This window comes from Rhinatrema bivittatum, chromosome 2 (genome assembly GCF_901001135.1).
Source record: "Rhinatrema bivittatum chromosome 2, aRhiBiv1.1, whole genome shotgun sequence".
Taxonomy (NCBI): domain Eukaryota; kingdom Metazoa; phylum Chordata; class Amphibia; order Gymnophiona; family Rhinatrematidae; genus Rhinatrema; species Rhinatrema bivittatum.
Genome location: NC_042616.1, coordinates 197,788,813 through 197,809,513, shown reverse-complemented (window position 1 = coordinate 197,809,513; position 20,701 = coordinate 197,788,813). Strand labels below are relative to the sequence as shown.

Genomic DNA, 20,701 nt, shown 5'->3' with positions numbered 1-20,701 from the left:
TGCTGGGTCATATGGCGGCAGCCATCCATGTGATTCCCTACACAAGACTACACATGTGCCGTTTACAGTGGGGCCTCAAAACTCAATGGTCACAGTTCCTGCATCCCCTCTCTACCAGGATATGACTAACCAAACAAATACGCACGGACATTCGATGGTGGATATCCCCCACCAACCTATCCTCAGGAGCTCCTTTTCGGTTGACTCCACATCAGCTCACACTCATGACTGATGCCTCCAGGAAAGATTGGGGAGCCCATCTCTCCAATCTAAAATTCAAGATCTCTGGTCTCCTCAAGAGTGCACACACCATATCTAGAACTTCGCTACATCTGGAAAGCATTACAAACCTTCTCTCCTCAAGTTCAGGGCAGGAATCTCATGGTGTACACAGACAACCAAGTTGCCATGTTCTACATAAACAAGGAAGGAGGGTCAGGTTCATGGATACTCTGTCGGGAAGCACTTCAGATACTGTTTTGGGCAATCACAAACTGTGTCACTTCAAGCCACTTACCTGCCAGGTCTGGACAATGTCATGGTGGATCACTTGAGCAGAATTTTTCATCCACACAAATGGACTTTGAATTGGGACATAGCCACCACCATTTTTCAATGCTGGGGCTAACCGACAATCGATCTCTTTTTCACAGAGGACAACCATCAGATGCAAAAATTTTGCTCCATTTACCCGAGCAAACTTAGTCACGCTCCAGATGCCTTCCTCATTCCATGTTTAGGGGGCTTGCTGTACGCTTACCCTCCCATTCCACTAATATCAAGGACTATTCAGAAATGCATTTGAGACATAGCAGACATGATCCTCCTAGCTCCAGCATGGCCGAGACAACCATGGTATGCGTATCTCATGCGACTCTCCATATGCCCACCAATTCCGCTAGAGAACCATCCATGACCGTTAACACAAGAAGGGGGCTCCCTCCTTCGTCCAATGCATCACTCCCTCCACCTGACGGCATGGAGGTTGAACGGTAAATATTGAACCACCTGCCCATTTTTAAGAAAAGTTCCGCTACTGGGCATTTGCAAAGCAGCGACTTGGTCTTCTCTTCATACATTCACATCTCACTACTGTATCAAAACAAGTGTCTTCAGATGCAGCACTGGGTTCAGCAGTTTTGTCAACCCTCAATCAATAAGACTGCCTACTCTTCTTAAAGGGTGGTGTCCTGGACTATAAGCCATAATGGACACAACCCGGGAGCTTGGGACTCCCAGATAGCATGGCTAATTCATCCTGCTATCTACGGAAACACCGTTTACGGTAAGCAAACTTGCTTTTATGGTCGATTGATATGTGAAGGAAGAATACATTTCACTTTTTGGAACTGCTATTAATATAGTTTTGGGGGTTTTTTTGTCTTTTTGTTTTGTTTATTGCCTTAGCATCTGCTTTTAGCCCTGATATTCTCAGAGGGGATTGCTATCAACTTAAGTTCTGGAAGATTTGTTTAACTTTCATTTATCCTTTTACTTTCTGGTCTTAGTTGCTTATTTGTTTCTTTAGATCGTTTTACTGGTGCAGGAGAATCCTCTGCTGGCAGAGGTAGAATCGCTCAGAAAATGCTGCAGAGTTCTGGACCTGATATGTGAAAAGTGCATGAAGCAGAAGGACATGAATGAGGTTCTTGCTATGAAAATGCACTACATGAGCTGCATCTTCCAGAAGTGCATTAACTTCTTGAAAGAAAGGGAAGATAAACTTGATGGATTGCTCAAAAGGTATGCATATTGGATTCTCTTTCATGGAGATGCATGGTGTTCATAACATACAATACTACATTTTTACAACATGCTCATGTGTGAGACTAAGTTGCAGGTGTCCAATAATGTTTAAAGCTTTACTTCTACATAGGGTGACCAAATGACCAGTTTTGGACAGGACAGCCCGGTTTTCCAGCCCTTTATACAGTGTCTAGTTAGAAGGGTAACCAGATACTGTTTTATCCGGTCCAAAAAGGCTTGTCCAAATACTGGCCAGTCAGAGCAAGCTTGGCAGTGGTGATCCAAACAGGTGCCTGTTCCTTCTGGTGCAGCTGCAGAACAAAGTGTGTGAGAGGAGACTTGGGCAGCCGAGCATGTTAGAGCAACTGCCTGTTACTCTTCCTTTGGCTCTGCAGGGTACAAAGTGCTGAACTACCAGGGGTGAGGCGGTAAAAACTGCCCTTCAAAACTCTCCATCCACGTTTGCCTCACCCTGCCTTCAGGCCCATGAATGTGCAGTTCTGCTGACAAGCCTGCAGGGTCCTCACTTCCTGCAGGCAGGAAGAAAGGCAAATCCACCCCTGCGCGGCCGCTCTATCGGGGCTTCAGGCTTGCCCCGGTAAGCCAAGCAGGAGGATCATGGGGTTTATGTTGGTCGTTCCTGTCCTGTGCCTGTTGAACCGCTACAACCAAACACCAGGTCCCGCAGAATCTTTCATAACAGAGTAGGAGACTCCCCAGAGGCTGTGCACTCACTCTGCCTTCTGTTTTGTGTGTGGGTTTTTTGGTTTTTGTGTTTTTGTTTTTTGTTTTTTTTTTACACCAGCACAGCAGTGATGACAACATTAACAGCAGCAGCAGCTTCATGCGCCTGTTGCCACTGCTCAGGCACCTTTCCCCCACCATCGCCGCATTCCTGCCTCCTCCTCTCACATGATTCTGCCGGCAACCAGTGGGAGGCAGCGAGCAGGCCCCTCAGCGCCAGCTCAACTCCATCCCTGCTCTCAGCCGCTGGGCCGTGACATAAAATAACTGAAAAACAAACCTAGTATTAGGTCCTTCCACCTCGCCCCTTCCCAGACCGAGAGGAAACCAGGCAGCCCATCCAGACCCCATTCTTAGTGACCTGCCTGGGTCCCTCCATCAATGTATGTAAAAATTAATTTCTTAGCATCCAGTCAGATGAATCCAGAACACATGGGTTATGCATTCCTACCAGCAGATGTAGATAGAATAAATTGACGTCACTATATATACACCTCTGCAGTTACAACAACCTGTCAGTATTCTCAGTCTCCAGCAGATGGTGGATTTGCATCTCTGGGGATTGCTTCATTTTAAAATAAAGGAGAATTAAGGATAAAATTTGCCTTGTTCTCCTGCAGTGATACCAAATGGTCCCTCCCCCAGTTGAAAATTCCTGAGGTGATTTCCGTGGTCCCTCAGATGTGTGCTTTGGTCCAGTAGCTGGTTTTGCCTGCTGAGCTCTCCGGTAAGTTTAAAAAAAAAAAAAAAAAAAAGACTTGTCAGGAGTGTGTTTTGGTTGTACAGGGTTTCCTCCTCCCCTCGTCTCCGTGCTCAGCATGCTGGTCCAATGTTCGTTCCGCTCCATGGGAGGTCGAGGGACGTGGGCAGCCTGGTGGGTTGAGCAGTCTCCTTAGGCTAGGCCCCATTCTGAGGCTGTTCACTGCATGCCATGTGGTAGGCCGCAACGGCTTTTCGCATGCTTTCTAAGGCTACCCTCTACAGGATTGTTGGTCCGGCATGTGTGTCTCACTGTGCGTCCAGGCTGTGTGTCCAGTTTTTGGGCGCACAGTTGGGGCCTTGTAGTCTGTGTGCCCACGTTAAGCAGTACGTAATGGTGGTGTGCTTACCTATGCACACAAATGGTTCTGTGCACTTAAGTTTTTCGTGCACTTAATTTTTGACTGCCTAGGTAAGCATCTTTGTGTGTGCACCTAAGTGGACGCATAACTTCTAGGTGCTTAGTTGAGTGCCTATCTAAAAAAATAAAAACAGCTAGAGACAGGTCTCTGGCTGCTGCTCAGCGCATTGTCTACCATTATGGTGCCTGTGCCTAAGAAGCCTAAGCGTCTTTCTCTTTGCACTGCTTGTTATATATGGGCATCTTAGCCAGGAGTGCTGCTGGGTGAATTGGCTTCCTCTGATTTCACTAAGCCTGGTTCTTCCCTGCTGGAGGTGGCTCTAGGTAAAGAGAATTCAGGTGGGGCGCCTGATTTTGGAACTTTCCTAACTTGTTCATCATCGGGGGAAGGTAGCTCAGTGAGTACATCTCAGGTCCCTCCCGATCTAGATGTTTCTACGTTTTAATGGGTAGAATTTTTCCAGGGGTGTTAGTCTTTTTCAGGCGCAGTCCTCTGCCCTGTCCCATGCTCCTAGAGCAGAGGTGCAGGGGGAAATTCTTGCCTGGATTTTTGTTGGGCGCCGGAGTGCTCCTGGGGTGGCAGTGGGGCCTCTGAATGGAGATCCAGACGGCAGGGATGATGCCGATCCTGCCTCTTGAGGATGGTGAAAATCCCCTGGATTAGAACTGTATGAAACTATGTTGCGGTTCTTTCACAGAGATGAACTGCCAGCTCTGATTTTCTGGACCTTGAAAATTGCTTGGAGTTTCTGGGGCATATTAGTTTCTGAGCCAAAGAGAAATCCCATTTTGGTTTCCTTGCATTAAGCTTCTTGCTTTTCCCCCCTGAATATAGGCCATTCAAGAATTAATTGATCTTGAGTGGGGCACCCCAGACGCTATTTTCAAAGGGGGTTGAATTTTGGAAGGCCTGTACCCTCTGGATCCAGTGATAAGAAAGCGCTTATGTTTTTCACAAGGTGGAAATGCACTTGTGTGTGCAATCTCCAAGCAGATCACTATTTTCGTGGAAGGAGAAGCAGCCTTGAAGGATGCTCATGCTAAAAAGATTGAGACTATTCTTAAGCGAGCATTTGAAGCAGTGGCAATTACCTTGCAGGATTGCTTCTTGTTGTTCTTCAGTGGCTTGCTCTTGTTTGCTTCTCTTCCAGGAGGTTGATGACTTGGGGTAAAACTACAGGGCAGTTGTGGGAACAGCTGATGCCTCATGGGATAGAGGCGATGTCCTTTCATGGATTACAAACTGGTTAAAAGACAGGAAACAGAGTAGGATTAAATGCTCAATTTTCTCAGTGGAAAAGGGTAAACAGTGGAGTGTCTTAGGGATCTGTACTTGGCCCAGTGCTTTTCAATTTATTTATAAATGATCTAGAAAGGAATACAAGTGAGGTAATCAAATTTGCAGATGATACAAAATTATTTAGAGTAGTTAGATCACAAGCGGATTGTGATAAATTGCAGGAGGACCTTACGAGACTGGAAGATTGGGCCTTCAAATGGCAGATGTAATTTAATGTGGCCAAGTGCAAGGTGATGCATATAGGGAAAAATAACCCATGTGTAGTTACAGTGTTAGGTTCCATATTAGGAGCTATGACCCAGGAAAAAGTTCTAGGCATCATAGTGTATTATACATTGAAATCTTCAGCTGAGTGTGCTGCGGCAGTCAAAAAAAAAACAAACAATGTTAGGAATTATTAGGAAGGGACTGGTGAATAAAACAGAAATTGTCATAATGCCTCTGTATCGTTCCATGGTGAGACAGTACCTTGAGTACTGTGTACAATTCTGGTCACCACATCTCAAAAAAGAAATAGTTGCAGTGGAGAAGGGCAACCAAAATGATAACGAGGGTGGAACAGCTCCCCCATGAGGAAAGGCTAAATTCCTTAGGGCTGTTCAGCTTGGAGAAAAGACAACTGAGGGGGGATAGGATAGTGGTCTTTAAAATCATGAGAGGTCTAGAACTGGTAAATGTGAATCACTTGTTTTACTTTTTCGTATAATAGGACCAGGGGACACTCCATGAAGTTAACAAGTAGCCCATTTAAAACTAATCAGAGAAAATTCTTTTTCTTTCAACATACAGTTAAGCTCTGGAATTTGCTGCCAGAAGATATGGTTAGTGCAGTTAGTGTAGCTGGGTTTAAAAAAGGTTTGGATAAATTCTTGGAGGAGAAGTCCATTAACTGCTATTAATCAAGTTAACTTAGGGCATAGCCACTGTTATTACTGGCATCAGTCACAAGGGGATCTACTTAGTGTTTAGGTAATTGTAGCCTGGATTGGCCACTGTCGGAAACAGGATGCTGGGCTTGATGGACCCTTGGTCTGACCCAGGATGGCAATTATTCTTATGTTCTTCTTGGCGGAGGTGGGCTGTGATTTGGTCTGCACATCAGCCAGAAGGGTGACTTCCATAGAAGCGGCTGGGTATTAGTTATGCTTGAGAAATTGGTCGGCTGATGCGACATCCACAGCTAGCAGACTTTCTCAGCAGGGAGATTCTGGACCCAGAAGAGTGGGAATTGTCAGATGAGGAGTTTCAGCTGATTCATGATCACTGGGGTCTCCCGTTCCTGGACCTGTTGGCGACTTTGTGCATTGCATAAGTTTTTTACGATTCGTCAGCCACAGAAGAGATCTGAGATCATTGGGGATCCGATGCCGTATTGCAGGAGTGGCCAGAAGATAAGTTGCTATGTGCCTTTCCTCTATGGCCCATGTTGGGCAGATTGATTCAAAGGATCAAATGCCACAGAGGGATGGTGCTCATGATTGCTCCTGATTGGCCCAGGAGACTGTGGCATGCAGATCTGTGGAGACTCCTGGGGGATTCGCCTCTTCGACTTCGGCACACAGGAACTTGTTGCAGCAGAGGCCTGTCCTTCACAAAGATCTGACTTGATTTTGTGTTATGGTATGGCCTTTGACAGGGCTCACTTGCTGAAACGTGGATTCTCTGCGGCAGTGATCTCTGCCTTGCTAAGAGCTAGAAAATTTTCAACTTCCTTGGTCTGTGGATTTCGAGAATGTATGAGGCCTGGTGTGAGGATCGCAGTACTCTTCTTTATTCAGTCAAGATACTGTTCATTTTGGAATTTTTGCAGGATGGCTTGAATAAAGGCTTGGCCCTTTATTCCTTAAGGGTACAGGTAACTGCTCTCTGCTGTTTCAGGGGTCTGGTCAATGGTGGATCTTTGTCAGCTCATTCTTATGTGGTCCGTTTTCTGAAAAGAGTGGAACCTCTTCATCCTCCTTTGTTTTTCTGGTTCCCCTATAGAATCTCAGTTTGGATTTTTTGGGAGGCCCTACGTTTCGACCGCTATGTAATCTCCTTGCAGTTTTTTACATTGACAGCAGTGTTCCTTGTGGCAAATTGTTCTGCGTGTAAAGTTTCTGAGCTGCAGGCCTTGTCTTGCCAGGAGCCATTTCTCTTTTTACCGAAAGTGGTCTATTAGTCTCAATTGAACCAGTCTGTTTCCCTGCCATCTCTGGTCAGGGAGAGAGATGTAGAAGAGTCTCATCTGTTAAGGCCCTTGTATGTTAAGTGGCATATGGTCAGGTATCTGGAGGTCACTGGGCATTTGCATAGGTCTGATAACCTGTTTGTTCTCCATGGCAGTACTAGACAAGGAGCCAGTTTTGCGGGCTACAATAGCTCGCTGGATTTAGGAGGTAGTCAAGACCGCATACGTAGATGCTGGGAAGCCGTTACCTAGTCAGGTTCAGGGCCATTCCACTGGAGCTCAGGCAGTATCATGGGCAGAAGTTAGATTGTTGTCTCCCATTGACATTTGCTGAACTACGATGTGGTCCTCCTTACACACCTTTCCAGGTATTATCGTCTGGATGTGCAAGCCTGGGAGGACGCAGCCTTTGCACGTGCGGTTTTAACTGGACTGTGGGCAGCCCCCCACTCTATTTGGGAGTAGCTTGGGTACATCCCACTTGTTCTGGATTTATCTGACTGGATGCTAAGAACTTGCTACTTACCTAATAATTTCCTTTTCTTTAGGACAGTTAGATGAATCTAGCTTCCCTCCCTTGGCTGTGGTATGATTACATAATGATCCTCCTGTGTGCCTATGTGTTACATGGATTACCAGTAAGTGTTACTCCAGTCCCTAGACGAGTGGTGTTACATTCTTGTCTGAGCTCAGTGTTGCCTGTTGGCTGAGTATTGCAGTGGTTATCTGCTTTTCATCAAGTTTTTTTGCTAGTTTGTCCACAAATGCTTTTGAAGAGAATACTGGCAGGCTTATGTAACTGAAGGGGTGTATATACTGTTATGTTAGTTTACTCCGCCTCCATCTATTGTAGGAATGCATAACCCACTTGTTCTGGAATTCTGACTGTCTTAAAAAAAAATAAAAATAAAAAAGGAAATTAAGCAGGTAAGTAGTAATTTCTCTCTTTTTTTTTTTTTAATTTATTCAGAGGGGAGAAGAGTGAGAGAGAGCACCTGAGTCAATGAATGTGTGTGTTTGACAGAATGAGAGCTTATGTGAGTTAGTGAGTGCATGTGAGAATGTATGAGTCAGTGAGTACGTGCAACTGTGAGCATGCATGTGAGCATGACTGCAGGTAAGTGTCAGTAAACGAGTGAGAATGTATGTTCGAGGGTGAGAGAGTATGAGTAGTTATATGAGTATGAAAGAGAGCATATGTGAAAGTCAGTGAAAATGTATGAGTGCATGTGTGTGAACAAGTCAGTAAGTCAGCGTGTGTGTGTCAGGGACCGTTTGAGTGAGCATATAGGAGAGAGTATAAGAATGAACAAGTGTGTTAGAGAGGGTCTATATATGAGAGAGAGTGAGAGAAGAAAGTTTGTACACGTTACTACCTCTAACTAATCCACAACAATTTCAGGGTGACTGGAATCAAAAGTTCCTAGAGCAAGAGAATTTTTTTAAAATCCTTTATTCTTTTTAATTACTGGATGGTATTTCATGTGTCTGCTGTTTTTAAAATATTTTATAGGTATTAGGGATATTTTTAAAACTTTGGTTTTTTTTTTTATTATTGGATGCTCTATTCAGCGGTTTTGAAATATTTTTTATTATGGCTTTAGTATTATAATTTATATTTTGTGTTTTTATTATTGTAATTTAATTAACTCATGGCTTTCTGAGGGCCAAGCCCACACCAGCATTTGTAACAGGCCTAATACCATTTGAATTCCAAGTGGCAGGATTGCAATATATGCAAATAAGGAAGAAGGACCCTCCCTCTTTTTTTTTTATCTTTGGAGTCCATTATAAGACGCATTGGTGCAGGGAGTGAGTTCCAAATGATGGGGCCAGCTATGGAAAAGGATCTTTCGCGAGTTATTGCCCAGTCTAGTAGATTTTGGGGAAAGAATCTAAGAGCATTTGGTTCTGGGAACGTAAAACTCAAGCTGGTGTATACAGATGTAAAGTGGATGATAGCAGTTTTTATTGTGAATTAAATTGTGTACAATGGTAAGACGTTTGTATTGAATTTGCCAGTTAATTGGTAAACAATGAAGATTGTATAGCACTGGGGTGATATGGTCAGAAAATTTGGAACCAGAGAGGAGACTGGCAGCCGAGTTTTATGAAAGTTGAAGTGGACACAGAGAAGAAGGGCGGGAAATTTTCAAAGCCATATACCCATATAAATGTCCCCTTGAAGACTGCCCAGCCAGTGTGTGTTTTATATGCATTCATTTGGGCCGGGTTTCGACGTGCGTCTTCAACGCGCTAGCTTTACCCCTTAATCAGTAAGGGGTAATAGCGCGCCGAAAACACGCGTCCAACTCCCCCGAAACTAAAAGCGCCCGCAACATGCAAATGCATGTTGATGGGCCTATTAGTTATTCCCGCGCGATTCAGAAAGTGAAATGTGCAGCCAAGCCGCACATTTTACTTTCAGAAATTAGCACCTACCCAAAGGCTGGTGTTAATTTCGGCCGGCACCAGGGAAGTGTACAGAAAAGCAGAAAAAACTGCTTTTCTGTACACCCTCCGGCCCCAAAATTTAAAAAAAATGTAAAAAAAAAATGTTTTAATCGGCCCGCGGGTCAGAAGACAGATGCTCAATCTAGCCGGCGTCCATTTTCCAAACCCGTGGCTGTCAGCGGGCTCGAGAACAGACTCCGGAAAAATTGAGCGTCTGCTATCAAACCCGCTGACAGCCACCGCTCCTGTCAAAAAGGAGGCGCTAGGGACGCGCTAGTGTCCCTAGCGCCTCTTTTTACCGTGGGCCCTAATTTGCATCTTCTTCCCCCCTGAATCATGCGCACAGGAGAGTGACCTGTGTGCAAGCTGGGAGAGCGGGCGCTCGCCCGTTCTCCCGCGACATTTACTGAATTGGCCTGATTGTGAGCATAAACTCATGCATACATTAGGAGATGCATTCCACGGGCAGAATTGGTGATTTTATGTGCATGCTTTTTACTTTCAAAACGTATTCACACAAATTCTGCCGGAAAGTGTGTCCTGCACACCATTCTCTGGTTCTTTTTGCAAAGGAAACACATTCCCTTTGAAAACTGATGTAAAGTCTGTGGGTAAAAACTACCTTCAGAATTTACTCTCCTGCGCATAGCCTAAAAGTCACTCCTTATTTGTCCTGCTACAATTTTTTCTCAGGCCCACATGTCTAAAAAGGTGAGAGTATTGCCTTCTACCTGGAGCAGATCTAAGCCTGAAAATACGGTGGCAAAACACACCATTTATAATTAAGTAGCAGATTGTATATTTTTTCCTTATGTTCAGACCTTAGATTATGTCAAGACCTATAAGAGCCATAGCAGCAGCTGCGCATCTGTCTACCTTCATTGAGAAGATTTGCAAGACTGTGACTGTCAGTCTACAAGTTCACATCACGTTGTTTGGATTGCACATCTTGTATGGTCTCCTTGAGGAGTAGAGCTTAGTTCTATCCCTCATGTCTCGTTTTATTGATTTCAGGTTGTCTGACATAGTGAAAAAATTTAATAAAATGAAAAATATTCCTGCTTATTGGCTGCTGTTGTTCTTTTCCCTTATTTGTTGAAAACAATTTAGCTAGGGAGTCCCATTTGTGTGACTGGTAAGCCTGCTTGTCTTCAGAGAAAGTGAAGTTGCTTACTTCTAACGTGTTCTGTGAAGGCAGCAAGTATTCAGGGACATAAAACAGGAATTATGCTGGTGGTTGAACCTTCACATACTTCAAAGGAACTCCACTTCATGTTCTTCCCCATCAAGAAACCTTAGCAATGGATGCCTCCACAAAAAATTGGGGGGCCCATACAAGATCTTTTTGAATCCAAGGCACTTGATCTCTCAAGGAAAGTCTCTTTCAGATATATCTGCTAGAGCCGAGAGCAATCAGATATGTTTTGACTTTCACACACCTGCTCCAAGGAAAGAGCATTTTGATTCAAACAACCAATTTGCCTTATTTTGTCATCAAACAGAGAGACACAGGGTCATGGACTCTGTAGGACATCTTGATTCCTGTTCAAACACCTATTTTCTAAGGATCCCCAACAGGTCCACACGAAAAGTCTCTGTGGTAGTCCGCAGCTAAAGCACTATTTGACTTATGGGATCTGCCAATGGTAAATTTGTTGGCATCAGAGCAAAACAAAAAGTTGGAATTTTGCTCAATTCTCTGGTTTAGCTTGGGAGGCTTTCCTGCTCATGGAACACAGGCCTCAAGTATGCTTTTCAACCAGTACCACTGATTACCAGACTAGTACAGAAAGTAGCTACAGAATCAGGTTCCTCATAGCTCCAGCATAGCTTAGGCAAATGTGATTTGTGCATCTCTTGCAGCTTTCCAGCAGACCTTCTATCCATCTGGGGACAGAACCTGCCTTGTTAATTCAGGACAAAGAACTATTCCACCCAAACTTACTATCCTTCAATCTGACAATTTGGATGTTGAATGCTCAGTAATTGCTGATTCCTTTATCAAGAGAGAGTGAAGATATAGAAAACCATCAACCAGGAAAGCCTATGGAGGTAATTTTCAAAGGAGTTGCATGTGTAAATGTAGCATGCTACTATAGCAATTTTCCAAAGCCCATTTATGTGCTAAAGTGCACTTGCTTGTGTAAAAATTAACATTTCAATGGCATATATTGTAGCAATTTTCAAAAGCCCGTTTACACGTGTAAAACTGTTTTAAGCATGTAAATCCTTTTGAAAATTACCCCCTATGTTTTTAAATGGAAAAGATTTTCCACATAGTGTCGTCAAAATGCTTTGGACCTGTTTTCTTGTGAGCCCAAACAATTACTAACCTATTTGTTCTTCCCTTCCAAACAGGCCGATACAATAAAATCGCGGGAGAGCGGGCGAGCTCACAGGTCACTCTCCTACCGCGTCCCCAGCGCCTCTTTTTTGACGGAAGCAGCGGCTGTCAGTGGGTTTGACAGCCGATGCTCAATTTTGCCGGCGTCTGTTCTCGAGCCCGCTGACAGCCACAGGATTGGAAACAGGACGCTGGCAAAATTTAAATTTTTTTTTATTTTTTTAAATTTTTTTTTTTACTTTTTTAAACTTTGGGACCTCCGACTTCATTGTCGGAGATGGTGGGCGGTGAAGACATAGTGAGGTCTGAAACATAAGAGAAGAATGCTTTGGGGTTGTACATGTATTCATGTATTTTGGATGCATAGAAGTCGTGTTTCGTTTTGTGGCGAGTCTGTATGTGTGCAGGGAGGGGTTTTTGCACCAGTTTCTCTCTCTGTCTGAGGTTGTTTTTCATTCTTTAATTCTGGTGTGTACCATGGCTTTCTATTTTTCTGTGCAAGGTGTAGGTCTCGGCTAATGAGAGGACATAGTTCGTTTGCTATGTCAAGGGTGAAGTTATTCCATGAGTTGAGGGCGGCTTCAGGAGAAGTGCAGTCAAGATTAGACAGAGAGTTGGAGAGTACTGAGATTAGGACCTCGGAAGGGCAGGACTTTCTGAAAACGAAGGTGTTGCTGTGGGAGGGGTTGCCTGTAGTGGGGGTGTTTATTGATAGAAGGGCATTGATAAGGGTGTGATCTGACCAGGGTACAGGGGTGTATGAAGGGGTATTGGGAGAGTGAATAAATGAGTTAATGAATATAAAGTCTAAAGTGTGTCCAGCTTTGAGCGGGGGAAGAGATGAGCTGTCTGAAGCCAATGGCCTGGAGTGAGTTAAGGATGGTGTCACAGGAGGAGGAGCGTGGGGTGGAGTCAACATGAAGATTGAAATCTCAGAGTATGATAGCTGGGATTTCAATGTTAATGTTTTCGGATATGAATTCTATAAGAGGGGAAGGGTTGTGTTCTAGAAGGCCAGGTGGTGTGTAGACAAGGCAGATTTGGATTTCAGTGGATTTGAACAGGCCAAGTTCAAATTTGGGTGGGGTGTCAATATTCAGTGGTCTGAGTTTGAGGTGCTTTTTGACTGCTAGGAGGAGGCCTCAACCTCTTTTTTTGGGTCTCGGAATAGTGAATATATCCTAAGAGAACGTAGGGAGCTGATTTAGTAGGACGATGTCGGAATCCTTGAGCCAGGTTTCTGTGACTGCGCAAATATCGGGCTTGCAGTCGAGCAGGAGATCGTTGAGAATAGGGTTTGTTTTTTTTTTTGAGAGAGATTGAGCATTGAACAGAACAATTGAGATGGTTGTAAATCCTAGTAGCTGCGTCAGTGGGGAGATAAGGATGGGGAGGAGGGATTTGCGTTGAACTGGCCGGTCGGTATAAGGGAGAAGGGGGGAGTCTGTGGGATGGGTGCTGAATATGGGGGATAGGGAAGTTTATCATGATGAGGCCAGGAAATGGGGAGAGGACTGAAGGATGAGAGCAAAATTTGGGAGCAGGGGGGAGGGAAAAGAAGGGGGTGCGGTCTGTTTGAGCGAAATATGTCAGTGGAAATACAGTTTACAATATTTAGCAGAATATCATAGGAAATACAGTATGCATTGTATTGTGTAAAAGTTAGCTGAGTACAATGGCACGAGATATAGTGATGCAATAGAGGCACTGTGCTCCGATGGGCAATGCTTGGGTAGTTGCTGTCTATAGAATGGGCACCAGAATCAGAGAGCTATGAAGGAGATGTTTAAAGCCACCAGGGCTAGGTGGAGAGAGACTTAGACGGCACACGGAAGTGGACGCACTAAGGGGCAGGGCCCCTTAGGTTGTGCTCCTTTGTGCACGCAGCGCCGCTGAAGGGAGCCCGAATTTAAAAGGCTTGCTGGGCGCGGATCACAGCCGTCACAGCTGCCTCATGCCTCCGATTGGCCGACAGCACTCTGAGGGGCACGGTTTGATGTCCTCCATGCGGTCTCCCAGGTGGACGGGAGGGTAGAAAAGACGTCCAATTTGAAGGGTTGAGGTAGGTCGCTTCGATGAGGTCAGTGAAGGGGCGGTCCTCGGGTCAAGGGAGGTGCGGCCTGGATCGTAGCGTCGGCTCTCGGAGGCAATGGTGTGCTCCTGGCGTGCTCCTGACCCGATGGGTCTCACGCCTATCGCGGGGAGTGGCGGGTCCGATCGGAGGGCCTGCCGGGTCGGAGGGTCGGCGCGAAGAGGGAGCTCCGCTCTGTGTAGTCATCAGTACACACTTATGTCCAACTACTATCTAGACAGACTCAAGAACTGGCGGTAAATTTGGACAAGCAGTTTGCGTAATCTGTTCTCTCAGTAGCCTAATCTCCACTGTGGAGACCAGGTTGCATACTAGTGTAACACTACACTACAACTCAGCTTGGAACTCCCCACGTCATAGCTAATTCAGCCTGCTTATCGATGGAAAAGCTTATTTGCTTACCATGAACAGTGTTTTCCATAGATAGCAAGACATAGCCATGCTAAATACCCGTCACTCTCCTTGGAGAGTCAATATTTAACTGAGGAGGTTCACAAGACAACAGAAATTCCCACACATACTCAAAGCTCTGCTAGCTAGAAAAGACGAGTCTGTCTGCTGCCAGATCGCGCCGCCCACATGTCTTGGCTATTTCATCCTGCTATGTATGGAAAACAGTTTACGGTAAGCAAACTTGCTTTTTTAATCTAATTTTGCATTTCGTAGTTTTTCAGATATATATAGAGCTTTAATTTCAGATGCATTTGTAGCGTTAGTTTCTCAGTCATCAAATGTCTTGATGATCCTCAACTGCCAGTGACCAGAAATCCTCGTTCCCTCTGAGGAGCTGCACCAGGACTTCATTTTGCTGTGATTGCATAAATTGGTTTACCTTATGTTCAGGTTGCAATTGGGGGTTTGGAAATACACTAATACGTTTAGTTTGATAAAATATATTTTCTTTTTTAAGATTTGTAATCCAGCTGGCCAGGAATGTTATTTTGTTTGATAATGTCAATATACTTCCTGCATCTATACAAGTTCATTGAAATAAGATGTTTACTTGAATGAATGTGCATACCAGATGCCTGTTTATAGTTAAAAAGAAGAAATAGGAGCAAGAATGCAAAGTAAAATTGTTTTATACAATTAACAATATGTATTAATTTAGGATGTCATTGATGAAATCACCAGTAAACAATACAACTGTTTAGCACATTTTGAAAATGAAAAATGAGTAGTGTGTCTATATATATCCTTGCATTTTTATCCTTAATGTGATATTACAAAGCCACAGCAGCTCAAAGTATGCACAGTGAAGGAATAATCAAAACAGCAGGAAGCCTTTTGCTGTCTGAATAATGCTTGTGTGCCATTTATATATTTGGCTTCTGTTATTTTTCAGCTTATTGAGAGGAAGAGATACAGACGGCTTCCCGGTATACCAAGAAAAATTTATTAGAGAGTGCATCCGCAAGTTTCCCTATTGTGAAGCTACACTCCTCCAGCAGCTCGTTAGAAGTATTGCTCCAGTAGAAATTGTAAGAATCCACTCAGTGCAAATGCTCGATTAACACTGGTAAATCCTATTCAGTTAACGATACAGAATGTACAGTGAAGTAGGATTTGATGCAATGAAAAGAAGGATTGCTATATTTTCATTCCTAGAGGAAATGAGGTCTGGTGAGTGTAATTTGCTGGAGTTTCTGAGCTCATATCCTGACCTCCTACAGACTTTGATGTAGAGGGAGATAAAATGACTGGTCTTTATTCACTTTAATCCATTGAAATCTGGTAATTGTAATAACCTTGTACAAAGTACTAGCCAGACTTTAGACCTGAAAAAGTGGCCAAGTATATGTTTCAACGATATTATAATTTTAAAGGCAATTGGAATCCTGGATAGATGAAATGTACCAAGTACAGATTCTTAGCACCTATAATATGAACCAGTAGAAAATAATATTCTACAAGACTGCAGATCAGGAGAAAAAAATGAAAATAAACTTAAGATTCTGTGAAGAAATTCAGTTTTCCATATGTAACAAACTTCAAAATATTGACTCTGCTGTTTTTTATTCCAGAATATCATTCAGAAAACATACATCAAACTTCCACTGTGCATGGTCATTACTAATAAGGCTTACAGTTGTGTGCAATAGTTTAGGCACCCTGATCAAATTATGATTCAACAGATTTCTAATGGGCCGTTGTATTAAGCTGCATTGAGCCTATCACAGATATTTACTCCAGTTTTAATACATGTTTTTTTAGTGCTAACCTTACTCAAGCATGTAATATGAGTTTTGGTACTGAAAAATTCCATGCTAAGAAACCCATGGTATACTTAGCGTGGGTGCGTGCAAGGCAATGTAGAGAACCGCATTAACAGGGAGATTTTAGTACGTGTTTTTTAATGCAGGAAATTGGTGGCCATTTTAATCTATTGTGTTGATGTGTATAGATGCATCTCTGTGCTGTACTGTGGCAAACATGGATTAGGTCTTTTTTTTTTTTTTTTTAATGGTTTGATACATTTTGCGGATGTGCCAAACAATTAGAGTGCAGAAGCTTTAGAGCAAATAAGAGCGAGGGAAGAGAAGACACTTATTGCCAAAGAAGAAAGAAGGGTCCGAGAGGAGCAGTCTGTCCTGGATCAAGCAGTTCACAGAAGGGCAAGAAGGCAGCAGATATTTGCCTGAGGACAACACTGCTGGGGTAACTGGAGATAGATGTGGTCTGGACATATAGATTGAGCTCCAGGTCAATTCTTTCTCTGTGAAGAAATCAGAGATGATTCTTCTTTCCAATTGTGGACATGGCATTCCAGGCTTGGTCACGCTTCTCGGTACCTTGCATTTTCTTGCCATTAGCTCTTTCAGAATATTGTTGCTGTAATAGTTGATATGGACTAGTCCATAGTTTTCAAAGCATTTCAGCAAGGTACTGAGGGCTATGCTAAAATGGGTCAGGTAGTACATCAAGTTCCCATGGCAACATATAGTGGCAGGAGATGACGTGTGCTCTTTTTGATATAGCTGGTATGCCAAATGTAATGGTTGAAATCAGTTTCTCCTATGTCACTCTCAACCCCCTCCCCCATACAGGCGAGAAATGGCATATCTTAACAGGAAAATTACCCAAAAAAAGTCAAATGTTAAATGTACTAAATACAAATAAGAAAAAATCAGCATTCAAAGTAAATTTAAATTATTACTTTACACAGTGCATGCAGTAAAGTGGTCCTTCATAATACCTGTTTCAGTAAGGATTAATATATTTACTTGTTTTGGGTCATATATAATCATTGATCCATTAGATTTTTTTTTGGGGGGGGAAGACATAGTATCATGTTTCAATGTCATCTGCTTCAGTGGCTCATGCTGGACACTCCATATATCCATTTACCGGTACTTCATATGGTTCAAATTCTTAAGAGCAAACGAGCATATGCAATTGTTAGCATTATAAAGCAATAGGAATATAGAAGATAAGTTTGTGTATGATTGACGAATACTTAAAAAAAAAAAAAAAAGCAATTCTTTTGCCTTGCCATCACTTCATAAAACATACATTTGGTGTTTTGAAAAGTTGATTCTGCTGTCTTGACCACTCTGGAGGAGCACTACACGGTATTCACCAGAGAAAGTTGCAAATATCGTCGTGAGGTGCTATATGCTTCACAATATCCTGAAGAAGTGGCATGATCCCATGTCTGAGCCAAAGAAAGATCCCATTTTGATTTCTTTGTGTTAAAGCCTCATGTTTCTTCCCTGTTATGGAGGCTAGTCAAGAATTTGATTAGTCTTGACTGGGGCGCCTCAGAAGCTCATTTTAAAGAGGGACAAACTTTGGAAGGGCTATACCCCCTAGATCCGGCTGCGAGAGAGCATTTGCGCTTTCCAAAAGTGGATGTGCTTGTGTGTGAAGATGCCAAGCAGACTACTATCCCCATAGAAGAGGGAGTGGCACTGAAGGATGCATAAGATAGAAGAATTGAGGCCTTACTTAAGCAGGCCTTTGAAGCGATGGTAATGAATTTGCAGATTGCTTCTTGTTGCTCCTTGGTGGCTCACTCTTGTTTACTTCTCTCTCAGGAAGTCGATGAATCTGATGTGAATTCCAGGGCAGTGATGGAACTGGCAGCCGCCTTTTTGGCAGATGCAGGCTGCGACCTAGTCTACACTTCTGCCAGAGGAGTGACTTTAGTAATAGCGGCCAGGCATCGGCTATGGCTCGGGAATTGGTCGGCCAATAGAATTTCGAAGTCTAATCTTATGAAAATGCCCTTTAATGAATCACGCTTGTTTGGAACTCAGCTGGAAAAAATGGCCAATAAGTGGGGTGAGGCTCAGGTTCCTCAGTTACCAGAGGATAAGCAGATGCTGTGCTCCTTTGGCACAAGAGGTTGTCCTAGAGGTTTCAGACACTTTCAACCCTACAGAGGAGCAGCTTCCCAGAGGAATCTGCCTTTGGGTAGGTATCTGTTCTTTCAAACCAGGCAGCCCAGAAGGGATGCAGGCTCAGGTAGTGATGCCCTCTAGCCTCTCAATGAAGGTGTGCCGACTCACCCCCCAGGCCACCTTATGATAATCAAATACAATTACCCCTTTTCCTTTGTGCTTAGAAGAATATCACCTCCAATACTGTACCTGTCCCTTGAGTTTTTGCATCCTAAATGCATTACTCTGCATTTCTTAGCTGCCAGACCTTAGACCAGAGCTTTCCAAAGTGTGTGTCGGGACACATTAGTGTGTCGCCTGTAGTGTGGAGGTGTGTCGCCTGGTCCACAGGGCCGGCGGAAGCAGGGAACTATAGCAGGAAGATCGGCGGGCAGTGGTGGAGCTTACATCACCACGGCCCGAAGAAAAGGGTCACGTTCACTCCTCCTCCTTCCTGCCTGTGCAGCCCTGGAAGAAAAACGTTGCCGGAGCCGCGTGGGCAGGAAGGAGGAGGAGCATCTGCTGCGTACAGAAGAAGAGCAGCATTAATGGGCCGTTGCGGATCCCACGTCGCGACGGCCCGAGAAGAGGAGGAAACCCGATAGCAGGGCCGCTGCGGATCCCACGTCGCGGCAGCCCGAGAAGAGGAGGAAACCCGATAGTAGGGCCGCTGCAGATCCCATGTCACGGCCAGGGAAGATCAGGGCCTCTGAAGAGCCCATCCTTCGGCAACCCGTGCAGAGGGACAGCATGTGCCAGTGAGAGCCTGTGCTTGAGCAAGAGAGCATGTAGGAGTGAGAGAGCCTGTGTGTGTGAGAGTGAGACAGCATGTGCACGAGAGAGACAGTATGTATGTATGTATGAGAGAGAGGCATGTGAGAGTGAGAGCTGTGGATGTGTGAGATTGCATGTGAGTGAGAGCCTGTGTGTGTGAGAATGTGTGAGATAGCGTGTGAGAATGAGAACCTGATTGTGTGATTGAGGGAAGACAGATGGAGAGAAAAGAAATAGAAAAAAAGACCCTGTAAAAGGAATTGGCAAAAAAACAAGAAAGGAAAGGTGGAAAAAAAAGCCTGTGACCAACCGATTAGAAAACTAAGGTCAGACAGCAAAGGTAAAAAAAAATAAATTACTTTTTAGTGATTGGCACATGTAATCTTTGGGAATGTGCAAGAGTAGCACTTTCTCTATGCCGATCTCACAATGTACGAGATCAGCATGGAGGAAGTGGAAGCCTGCAAATATTTATTATGAGATAGGTTGTGTTGTGAAACATTTTATTTATGTATATATTTAAGGAAACATACATAAATTGTTGAAATACATTTTGTTCGTTTAACCTTTAACTTCTGGTTTGCTGGTAGACTGAATTACTGTGTCACAAAATTATGTTTGTCTAAAAAGTGTGTCACCAACATGAAAAGTTTGGAAAGCTCTGCCTTAGACCATACCTCGAGCTTCGCTAGATACCTCCTCATGTTTTTTACTCCTTCCTTGCTGTTCGTCCTGTTACAGATTTTGTTATCATTGGCAAAAAGGCAAAACTTTCCCAATAACCCTTCCATTATGTCTCCCAAAAATGTTGAAAAGAACCAGTCCAAGGACCAATTCCTGAGGCACACTGTTAGTAACAACCCTCTCCTCTGAGAAATCGCCATTTACCGCTACTCTTTGCGCCTCCCACTCAGCCGGTTTCAAACCTACTCAGACAATCTAGGATCCATACTAAGGGCGCACAATTTATTTATAAGTCTTCTATGCAGAGCCATGTCAAAGACCTTGCTGAAATCCAAGTACGCTACGTCTAGTGCTCTTCTTTGATCCAGCACGTTGGTTACCCAATCAAAAAAATTGATCAGATTCGTCTAGCAAGATTTATCTCTGGTACAGCTGTGCTGCCTCAGATCTTGCAGTCCATTGGATACCACAGATTGCAGTATCCTCTGTTTTAGCAGCAATTCCGTCTTTGTTCACCACAGAGGTCAGACTAACTGGCCTGTAGTTCCCAGGCTCCTCCTTACTTCCACTTTTATGAGTAGGAGCCACATCCATCCTTTCCCAGTCCTTTGGAACTACTCCATGCTCTAAAGAAGCATTGCAGAGTTCAGGCAACGGAGCTGCCAGGGCATCTCTAAGTTCCCTTAGTACTCTCAAAATTATCCCATTCAGCCCCATTATCTTATCTACTTTAAATTCAGTTAGCTCCTCACAAATACACTGTTCTGAAAATTGGTTGAGGTTTACCTCATTTCCAATCTTGTTTGTGCTTGTTTTATGTGGTCTTGCTCCAGGCTCTTCCATAGTGAACACTGAACAGAAATATTTGTTAAGCAATTTTGCTTTTGCCTT

At 43.8% G+C, this 20,701-nt stretch overlaps 1 protein-coding gene across 4 annotated transcripts in view; it reads left to right on the top strand.

The window, feature by feature from the left end:
* The window catches only part of ANKMY2 (ankyrin repeat and MYND domain containing 2), a 102,539-nt gene that overhangs the window by 31,241 nt on the left and 50,597 nt on the right, over positions 1-20,701 (top strand). For all 4 annotated transcript variants that reach the window (XM_029589022.1, XM_029589020.1, XM_029589019.1 and 1 more), the window contains exons 6-7: positions 1,529-1,743; positions 15,316-15,451. In XM_029589022.1, the coding sequence (XP_029444882.1) occupies positions 1,529-1,743; positions 15,316-15,451 (351 nt within the window). The remainder of the gene's footprint in view (positions 1-1,528; positions 1,744-15,315; positions 15,452-20,701) is intronic.